At 42.1% G+C, this 10,613-nt stretch overlaps 1 protein-coding gene across 2 annotated transcripts in view; it reads right to left on the bottom strand.

The window, feature by feature from the left end:
- Positions 1 to 804: 804 nt before the first annotated feature.
- Positions 805 to 10,613, bottom strand: part of MPPED2 (metallophosphoesterase domain containing 2) — a 203,485-nt gene continuing 193,676 nt past the window's right edge. For both annotated transcript variants that reach the window (XM_054438583.2, XM_054438584.2), the window contains exon 7: positions 805 to 5,946. In XM_054438583.2, coding sequence (XP_054294558.2) covers positions 5,849 to 5,946 — 98 coding nt within the window. In that variant the 3' untranslated portion in view covers positions 805 to 5,848. The remainder of the gene's footprint in view (positions 5,947 to 10,613) is intronic.

Below are 10,613 nucleotides of genomic sequence, written 5' to 3'. Positions count from 1 at the left end.
ATTAACGTTTCTGCCTTCTGTGCTAAAGGAATTATCTCCAAGTTCATCTTGATGAATTTTTCTCTCTACCTCATTACCCAAGCTGGATACAGCAGACTTTTCATGTTTAATGGCTGCCACCTTACACACATTCTGATTCTTCTGAACACACACATGGAGGCCCATGAACATTCCATTGACTATTTTTTTGCATTAGAAACACTTAAATTACAATAGCAATACAAGTCCCTTATAAAATAAAATAAAACATCATATGTGTTTTTTTAAGTGAGAGCCCTTGAAGAGATGTTCAATACATAATCAAGAGTGAAGTCATACTATATATATGTATACTATCCTACCTACTCCTGCAATTTGATTTTTTCACTTACTTTATTTTTCAAATTGGTGTAATGGCAAAAACCGCAATTACTTTTGCACAAATGATACATAGTAAATCAGAAGAACATGAGTAACTGACAGTTTTCTTTATAAATTTTATTACTTAATAAACCTTTACATCTTTAGAGTACATTTAACTTTGAAACACATTTACATTTAATTTTCTAATTATTCCTCAGATGGACTTAATGAGGTTTTATTAAATGACACCCTCAGTCACCAAGATTCTGAGGTAAATTTCTTATGCATTTCCATGTTTATTTGCTTAGTTTCTAACTATACCAATTGAATGTGGATTTTATGAGGGCAAGGGATATTGTCTGTTTATGCCATGCCTGTTTTTCCCAGTGTAGAGTATGTGATCAATAAATATTTCTGTATAAATAAACAATAATTTATTCTAGATAGCTCTATTTTCTGGATAATTGACAGTTCACGTTTTAAAAATCTAAATGAGTTTATTGCTGAGACATATAAAAGGCTTCCTTGCCTTTTAAAATAGAGCATATTGTCCATAATCTATTTCTTTGGGGTACAAGATTAATACTTGGTTGTGTATTTTACTACGATGATTTTAGGAAACAAGACATTTCAGTTTCTTTGCCCTTGCCCTAACTGACCTAGACATTCATTTAATTCTATTTGAATCCTTGAGTTTTCTGCCTTAAAAAAAATGACAATTGATAGCATCAATTTTATTTCAGCAAACATCTACATTGAGTGCCTATTACATGCTAGATATCATGCTGATTACAAAAAACAAAGACACTCCCAATACACAGAGACATGTAATCTTATTTCCTTGATGTTAGTGCACAAGAATCTTTCTCACTTTGAATCTGCTTCTACTCTGTAATGTTATGTAGTGAGTTCAGGAATCAATAACCAAGTTTGTTAGCAACATGTGTAAAGTATGACAAAGCAGGTATGGAGAGAGGACCGTTCCTATTAGTACTGTTAGGAAATTTTAAAATGTGGATTGAATAATATCTAGTTTGGTCTTTGAGGGGGATTTTTTTTTAATTGCATTTGATTCTCAACCATGTTTAGGATACCCAAGTTCTTTTTTCTTTTTTTTTTTTTTTTTTTCTTTTTTAGACAGAGTCTCACTCTGTCGCCAGGCTGGAGTTCAGTGGCACGACCTCGGCTCACTGCAACCTCTGCCTCCAGGGTTCAAGCAATTCTCTTGCCTCAGTCTCCCGAGTAGCTGGGACTACCACGCCCAACTAATTTTTGTATTTTTAGTAGAAACAGGGTTTCACCATGTTGGCCAGGATGGTCTCGATCTCCTGACCTTGTGATCCACCCACCTCGGCCTCCCAAAGTGCTGGGAGGCATGAGCCACCGCGCCTGGTCAGGATACCCAAGTTCTTTTTAAAGGAAGTATCACTCTATGTCCATATGACAAGATGAAACTGAGACTTGAAAGAATAAATCTCTTGTCCAAGTTTGCATTGCTAGTTAGAAGCAGAGCCAGAACTAAATCTCACCTTTCTTGATTACTATTTCCATATGCTTTCCACCAGACCACAAACTGACAGAATTTGTTACAAAATGACAAGCCATACCAGTGTGCCCTGTATGTGCCTGTGTATAATACTCCTAAAAGTTTTATAACATAGGGGGTGAGAGTCATTATTTCCTTTCCTACTAAGCAAGTGCCCAATGTGAATTTGTTAAAGTCAAATCCTTTAAAAGCAAAGAATTGAGACAAAGTTTTGTAACGTGTGTGTAAGGGACAGGAACTTAGGGAAAACAGCCACAGACATGGAAGCCAATTCAAAGGATAATCAAGTGTCATCTCTTGCTTTTCTCAAATTGTAAGTTTTACAGATTCCCAAGGTACTAGTTTAGGTAAAGCAAAACTCCTAAGCAGGTAGGGAATGCAATCAATGTCAATATGGTTTTACTTCATTGTAAACTTGTCCTCAACACATGCTTTTTCTGGTCTTGTTTATATTGCTTTCTAGGGGCTGGGTCTTTGTAGCTTCAGTTTCCTATTGGCTTGGCTTTCCAAATTTTCATGATGGGTGGGAGGGGGCATTTGTGTTGTCTGCTGCTGTGAGGGATCTTCATGCAAGTGCAGTGTTACTGAACACATTCGCCAGATGGGCTTTTCCAACATATCAATCCAATCATGTCATTCGCCACCCCCACCCCCCAAAAAAAGCTTCCACTGTCTTCTTATTGCAATTATAATGAAATCTTAACTCTCATCAAGGCCTGCAAGGATGTTGATGAGTTAGCACCTGCCTCATCCCCTATCTTTCTCCTTACCTCCTCTATTCTCTGGCCATACTGGCCTTTTTGCTGCCTTCTTATACAAAAAGCTCTGTACCTGCTATATTCTCTGCCTGAACACTTTTCTCCCAGGTATTCTTGTGGCTGCCTCATCCACATCACTTAGACCTTTACTTACCGGGTTTTTTGTCAGAAAGTTTCTCTGTAGTCACCCTTAATGTCACTCACCCACTCCACCCTGCCATGCCAGCTAACTTCTATCCCATTTCTTGATTATTTTCTTCATAGAGTTTATCAAAATTTGAGTTTTTTAACTTATTTGCATTTTTTCTTCTTTCTTTCTTTCTCAATAGAAGATGAGTTGTAGAGGGGCCAGGACCCCTTCTTATTCGTTGCTTCTGTTAGTCCATTTGCATTACTATAAAGGAATATCTGAGGCTGGGAAATTTATAATTAAAAGGGAAGCAGAGCATAAAAGTTTGGAAAATTCACAAACTGGTTGTGTGGTGGAGAAGGAAAGAACATTTTCAGGAGAGAAATATGAGCGGGCTGTGGAGCAACCACTTGCTAGACTAATTAGCATGGCTAAAGGGGAGCCAAGTGCTAATAACCAAGACAATGGGAAAAAGGCCTTGAAGGCATTTCAAAGATTTTCAAGGCCACCCCTCCCATCACAGGCCCAGAGGCCTAGGAGAAAAGAATGGTTTGGGGGGCCACATTCAGGACCCCACTGCTCTGCACATCCTTGGGACACTGCTTCCTGCATCCTGGCAGCTCCAATTCCAGTCTTGGCTCAAGGTATAGATTAGGCTGCTGCTTCAGAGGGTATAAGCTGTAAGCCTTGGCAGCTTCCACCAGGTGTTAGGCTTGCAGAACTGTGATTTAAATAAACCTCTTTTCTTTATAAAATACCCAGTCTCAGGGATTCCTTTATGGCAGCAAAAACAGACTAACACATTGCTGTTTTCCCAGCACCTAGAACAGTGTCTAGCACAGAGTTGGGGTTCAGAATTTGGATCCCAAACAAATGAATGAACAGAACTCAGATCAGATGAACTTCAGTAACTCTTGTCACTGCTTGTCCTGCCCTTGAATTCATTCACAACAGTCAAACCCTCCTGATTATGCTAGATGCATAGTCCATGATTCTTGCCTTCACTCATATTAGTAGGATTATTATATAGGTCACACACAATAGCAATAGCAAAAGCAATAGTAGTAGTAGTAATAATAATAATAGCCAACACTTATTAAGCATCTGCCAAATGTTGGGCATTGCACTTGCCTCATATATGCCTAACCTTTACCACAGTCCTGCAAAGTAACCAATACAATCCATGGCTTGCAGATCAGAAAACAAGGCCACATAGTTGGTAGTGATGGAAGCAGATATGAACCCAGGAGCATCTAACTGCACAACGTGCACGTATATAAGCACAGCTGCATTTCAAAGCCACTATTATCTCAATACTACAATTAATTACTCTGAGCATCTAAGCCACACTCTCTCTTTAGTGAATGACACACAGACACAGTAAAAAACAAACTTGTACAGGGACCTCTGTTGTCAACAGGCACACAACATCCCCATGGCTGAAATGTGAACTCTGAATAATTCTACGACTAAGTTTTCCTAAAATCCACAAGCAGATGCTGTGTGCTTGTCAGAATCTTTGAAAATTCCATTTTCAGAACGTTTCATTTCTTTGAAACATTCATTATGTTTCAGGCATATTCCCAGTCCCCCATATTCCTTTCAGCATGCTTATCAATACTTATTGATAAATTCCTACTCTGAACAGATAGTCTGTCAGGGGCTGAGGATAAAGGAGACTGTCAGGGAGGGATAGGAAACGAGAGTGGCCTCAGTGCTGCTGACCACATGAGGTTGGAGGGACACCATCCCATGCTCTGCTCCTATCAGAAAAGGAACTGAGCAATGGGATCAGGGAGCATGTGGGGGTGGTCCCCAGAACACTCAACGGTTAATAAATTTCATTTTGGGAGAAATATGTGGGAGCTTGGTAAGCATGCCAGCTTCTTTGAGGTTCTGTGGTGCATGATTCCATCTTCTTTTTTTGTTTATAGTGAACAGTCCCAGCAAAGCCCCATTTGCAACAGAAATTTCCATGGTCCCCCCAACTCCAGGCCTCCACTCCACTGCATTCCACACTGTGACAGTGACAGCCCTAATAACAAGTAAATACCCAGACCTGGCCCTTTTAGAGTTCAACGGTGGGGATCAGCAGGGGAGAGGCGACCACATCGTGTCCTTGGCAGATGCCTGACGATGATGCTGGCTTTGTGGGAGGAAGGTGGGAGCTGGGGTGTGCCCAGCTGGAAGCCGCCTGTAATTTAATACTCGCAGATGGAGACTGAGGGTGATATGATACCCCCAGCTGTCTACCACTGCCGCCTTCAAGGCCCCCCTCGGCTGCCTGGGACTTGGGATGCTTTGGGAAGGGCCTGGTGCGGGTGGGGGCGGCCTAATAAAGCAGCTGGTCTATTAGAAGATAAGCTTTGTGGAGAATCACACAATCATCCTGAATCCCCCTAATCCTAAACTTTATTGCCCTAGATAATAAGCTTTGGTGGCGACGCTCCATTGAAATATGGAATTGTCTTCAGGCTGGAGGCACCTGCTGTGTCACTCAGCTCCAGGCCGGCAACTGCCGCACACAATTCAGGGGCAGGTGCACAGTGCCCGCCTTGGCTCCCGGAGGGAAGGGGGACAGTTAAGGGGGCCAGCCACTCTCCCACAGAGGGCTCCAAACATTCTGTGCCGGGAAGGCCTGCCTTAGGCCTGAGAATATTCTCTCTGTGGTTTGGGCATGAAGCTATTTAGAGGACTTGGGAGAGAAGGAGCAGGAGAGACTGTTTGTCGGTAGGGGATGCCGAGGCTTAGAGAAGGAATCAGCTCTGTCTGCAGACCTGGGGTGGAGGAGTTCATCAGTGACTGATCTGTCTTTCCTTTTCTCCTACAACCCCTTCTTACAGTGGCCCTTTAGGCACTGGCCCCACCTTCCCAGTCTGTTTCCTCTTCCAGCAGAGCCCTCCTCCGCTAACTTGCCTGTTGTCCACCAGGTGAGCTTCCCTGTCCCCTCCTCCTCATGCCTTCTTTGTCTTCACCAAGGAAATGCATCTTCCTTCCTTCCTGTGTGCCTCTCTAGTTCTTGATTCATGCCAGGATTGTAGCTCACACAATGCTAATTCATCAGATCATCAATTAATTGTGTCTATGCCAGTTTCCTCTAGACCAGGAAGTTTTTGAAGGCAGAGAACATACTTTTGTCCTCAGTGCCTTGGAGATGCTCACAGGGTTTACTAAAGGGGAGAGAGAGAAAGAGAGAGGGAGAGAGAGAGAGATGAACACGACCTAAATTATTCAGTTCTCTCTCTGATGGTGTCTTGATTACCTTCCCATTCTCATAAACAACTCCTCAGCACCTCTCTAGAGGACCAACTGTATTAGATTAAGTTCAGAGCAATCTTGGCTTTTAACAAGACCCCTCCACCAAGCAGTTGCCTTGCAAAAGTGATTCATGAGTTTAGTGGCCTCTAGTGATGAAGGCTGACCTCTTCCTCCAATAGAGCCTTTTGACAGCTTAGACTGAATTCGGGAGCCTTGACTGAGGTTGGGTATATTCCCAACTACAAGAGGTAGGATATGAGGTGGAACATAGTGTGTGTGGTCACCCACAGAACCAAACTAAGAGCTCCACTCAGGCAAAAGTGACCAACCCTTATATTTGAAAATGATGCCCTGGGGATTGTCTATTCACTGAGGGTTAATGTGAAGTAAGAATTCTTTGTGGTCCTCCTGCTAAGCTGCTATGCCAGCTTTTGCTTCTATGTTTTCATAAAATGTGTGCTGGTGGTTACTATTCTGATGGGCAGAAATTCAGGGACTCCCTGCTTCCTTTCCTCAGGTGGGATTTAGGTTTAAAATAATTCTTAATTAACCAATGAAAAATTTAATAATCCTGAATGGCTTCATTTACGTATCCTATCATACACTGTGCCACCACAATCTTCTGCTTCTCTAGAAAATATATTGTTACTTTTCTATAGTCACTCTGCCCAATTTGGTTGCCTTGACTCTGGATCAAGGAGTCTCTGAGAGGCTGAGGCAGGTGTTAGCCTTTTCAGAAACTGACTCGGGTAGATAGGGAACCCTTAGTTTTTGGAACCTCACAGCCAATGTTCTCCCTAAAGACCAGATAACATAACACAGCAATAATTTGGGGCATCAGAGTACAAGTTAATGGCCAAATACACAGAGTTCCCAAATCCATCAACACACAAAATACCCACAGCTACTCAATATCTTCATAGGCCCCAGATCACCTGCCTTTTAGGAAAAAAGCCTCTTATACCATCTATTCAAGAATAACGGTCCACATTAAATATATTTAGTATACAAGTGTTGAAATGCAGGCATCTAACTGGCATTTATTACATTTCACAGACATTCAATTAGATATTTACTAATTTTGATTCTCAGCTTTCTTTTGAAATATGCCAGAAATATGAATTTCTAACTTCCCACTTGAGTTCAAATAACCAATTCAACAACATTTTTTGAGCACTGGCATGGGCATGTAGAAGATAGTGATTGACTCCCCTCTAAAAGTTTCTTTGTCTGATTTTGGGGTCTTTGCCAGAAGCCACAAAAATAGTAAGCCTCCACTCTCTTGAAATGGCAAATGCATTTTTGTCCTTATTGACTGTTCTCACTGGTCTGTCTCTTTAAGGAAAAGTTAACAATACTTTTTCTAGGCCTCAAATGTTGACAGCCTAATAGTCTGGATGTCCACTTATGTTGGCCAAAGTATAAAAAAGCCCTGAAACCATCCTTTGGTCCCTGGAGGAGTTTATGGTAATGGAGGCTGGAGTCTGGAGAATATATCACTGCCATTGATTGCCCTGTGGTAGGTGCTGAAGTATGTCAACCAAGAGTGCACCCTTATGCTGTTCTGAACTTCAAAGAAAGACTGTTTCAGTTAGCCTTGCTGTGTAACAAAGTACCCCAAAACCTAGTGGCTTAAAACAACAACTTATTGTTATATCTTTTAGAATTCTTTGGTTTGGCTCCAAGGTTGCTGTGCCAGTTTTGCCTGGCAGCTGCATTCAGCTGCAAGGTCAGCTGGGCCCAAAGGTTGAGATGGCTGCCCCTCTCACATGTTTGGCAGTGGTGCTACCTGTTGGCTAAGGCACCTCCCTTCTCTTCCATGGGGCCTCTTATCTTCTAGTCAATGAGATCAGTTTCTTTGTATGGTGGTCTCAGGGCAGCATTCAAAGAAGGTGGAAGTGAACTGATCAAAGCAAGTCACACCACCAGCCCAGATTCAAAGGTGTGGAGAAATAGACTCTAGTCCCCGACAGGAGAAGTGGCAAAATTATAGTGCACTGGGGCCTGGATCCTGGAATGGAAGAAATTTGCAGCCATTAAACAACGTACCACAACCAGGCCACAGATGGATTGCAGATCCCAGAAGTGAAGAGATGGAACTGTCTAGGGGCTTCAAAGAAGCTAGGGAATTGATTCTGAACTGCAGGCCCAGTGGCTTTGGGCCCCAACTCCCTTTATAAAGTGGCTTCCCTCTGGAGGGAAGCTCAGGAGCTTTTTTGCTGAATGGCCTAAAAGACAAAGGCTAACTGCTCTTTGGTGTGGTCATTTCAGCCTTTGTCTTGCACTGCTCATACACTCTGTACTTTGGACATGATTGTAGACCAGCCCTCAGGTTCCTCCTTGAGGACATCTGGGCCAGGTACCTAACTTTATCAGTTGGTGGGGCAGGCAGGAGAAGCCATGGTCTCTGAATGGAACAGTTGGTAGGACAGTGGACTCTCACATAAAAATGCCTGGGTTTGGATCCTGGCTCTACCACATATTGTCTGTGATATATGAACAAGAATTCTCTAAGCCTCAATTTTCTTCTCTGTAAAATGGAATGATTGTGAATGATTGTGTATGTTTCTAAATGTTTAATCATATGTGTATATGTGTGGATTCAATAAGATCACGTCATTTTGCTTCAATGTCTGGCATTTATTATGTCTTAACCATTAGTTCTCATTATTTTCCAATCAACATAGAAGCCAAACTGAAAAGTGTTGTTTGAAATGAATTTCATAATATATATTTATAAGAATCAAATATCAATAAAAAAATTGAAAAATTCAACCTCCCCAGTTACCTTGCCCCAACATTAGGCTTTAAATTAATGTGATTCAGGAAGTCACATGAAAAGGGTCTGCATTTTCTAGTCACATCAACCTGGACGCGAATCCTGGCTCTGCCAGTTACTAAGTATGTAATCCAGAGCAAATTACCTCTCTAAGCCTCAGTTTCCTCATCTGCAATGGTACATATAATAGTAGTACATATAACTACTTCAAAGAAGTAGATGTGAGAATTAAGGTAATTATGTAAAGCACCTGGTGTATGGTAGGTGTTCAAACTTTACTATTTCTCTTCCTTCCGCTTTGAATTTCTAACTTCCCACTTGAGTTCAAATAACAAATTCAACAACATTTTTTGAGCACTGGCATGTAGAAGATAGCAACTGACTCCCCTCTAATGGTTTCTTTGTTTGATTTTGGGGTCTTTGCCAGAAGCCACAAAAAGAATAAGCCTTCTCTCTCTTGAAATGTCAAATGCTTTTTTGTCGTTATTGACTGTTCTCACCGGTCTGTCTCTTTAAGGAAAAGGCCCTGAACAGGCTGCTCACCCCATTAATACTAAAGGCTGTGAGTTTTTCAGTTCCACTGAACTCTGTGTGACCTTCGCAGACAATAATTACTTTAACATAGGGTTAGGCAACAGCAACAAACTTGTCTAAAAATAAGCCAGGGCTTAAAATACAACTTAACCTGGGAGATTTAAGCAGGTAAAGAAGATGGCTTCTCTCCGGAATTGCTTCTTGATTAATCACCCCATCTGAGGTCGTTGGAAGAATGACAGTTTTCAAACAGGGCTTTAAATGTCTCCTGCTCTACTTTTCTACCCTGGCAGGAAGCCAGTCCCAGCAAGCCACTGGTTCTTAAAGGGGACGGATTCCCTTGGATTTCCCTGAGCTGGAGCTCAGGAGCGTGAGATAGTAATGGATAGACAGATGGGAGGGAGTGTTCATGCTCCCCACTTAAGGTTTGCTCACCTCCAAGATAGACTCAAGGAGCAGTCACTGAACCAGGAGGAAGGAAGCAGCAATATCTGAGGAAGAAGTGCCTATTTTAAACTGTGCTCAGGGTTTAAGGCAAAGTGTGTCCACTACCTTCTTTCCAAACACTTTATCCGGTATCTTGCCTTCTATGCTTGGGTCCTGGCATTTTGTCAGCTTGGTTCTAGTCTTCCCTCTGTTCCTCTTGCTGGCCTCTTTCCATCCTAGGGTTCTTCCCAGCCACTACTTCCCTGAACATTCACTCCTTGTATTTGGGAACCTTCAATTTGTGCCCAATCTGGAGATCACCTCTCATTGACAGTTGTTTCTCTTTCTCAAATTAACTATGAGTCATGTGGGTCAGAGTCTTGCCTTTCCACCACACCTGCTGGGTACTCATAACATCACTGGAAGCCCACAGCCAGCGTCCCACCCTCTGTGTCCTTCCTAATAGACAACCCTACCTCTGCTCTCACTACATCCTGGATACAGTCTCTAATAGACAACCCTATCTCTGCTCTCACTACATCCTGGACACAGTCTCTGTGGTCTTTAGGTGACTTTGGCTTTATCATCCAGGCCTAAAGCATGCCTCCAACTCATAGGATTTTCAGACCAGAGTTCCATCTTGGCCTTGGGTAAGAGATTTTCCATAGAAAAGTCCCTTCCCTTCATCTCAAACCAAATCAGCTCTGTCCAGGGATGGTTTGGCACAACTTCCTGCAATTTCCTATCCTGCTTACCAGAGTATGTATACCATCTGAGATAGTATATAGTTATTATTTATTATAATGTAACCTCCCAGGAGTTTTTGTTATGTTTAGAACT

The sequence above is a fragment of the Pongo pygmaeus genome, chromosome 9 (assembly GCF_028885625.2).
Source record: "Pongo pygmaeus isolate AG05252 chromosome 9, NHGRI_mPonPyg2-v2.0_pri, whole genome shotgun sequence".
Classification (NCBI taxonomy): Eukaryota; Metazoa; Chordata; class Mammalia; order Primates; family Hominidae; genus Pongo; species Pongo pygmaeus.
This window is presented reverse-complemented; position numbering and strand designations above follow the sequence as displayed.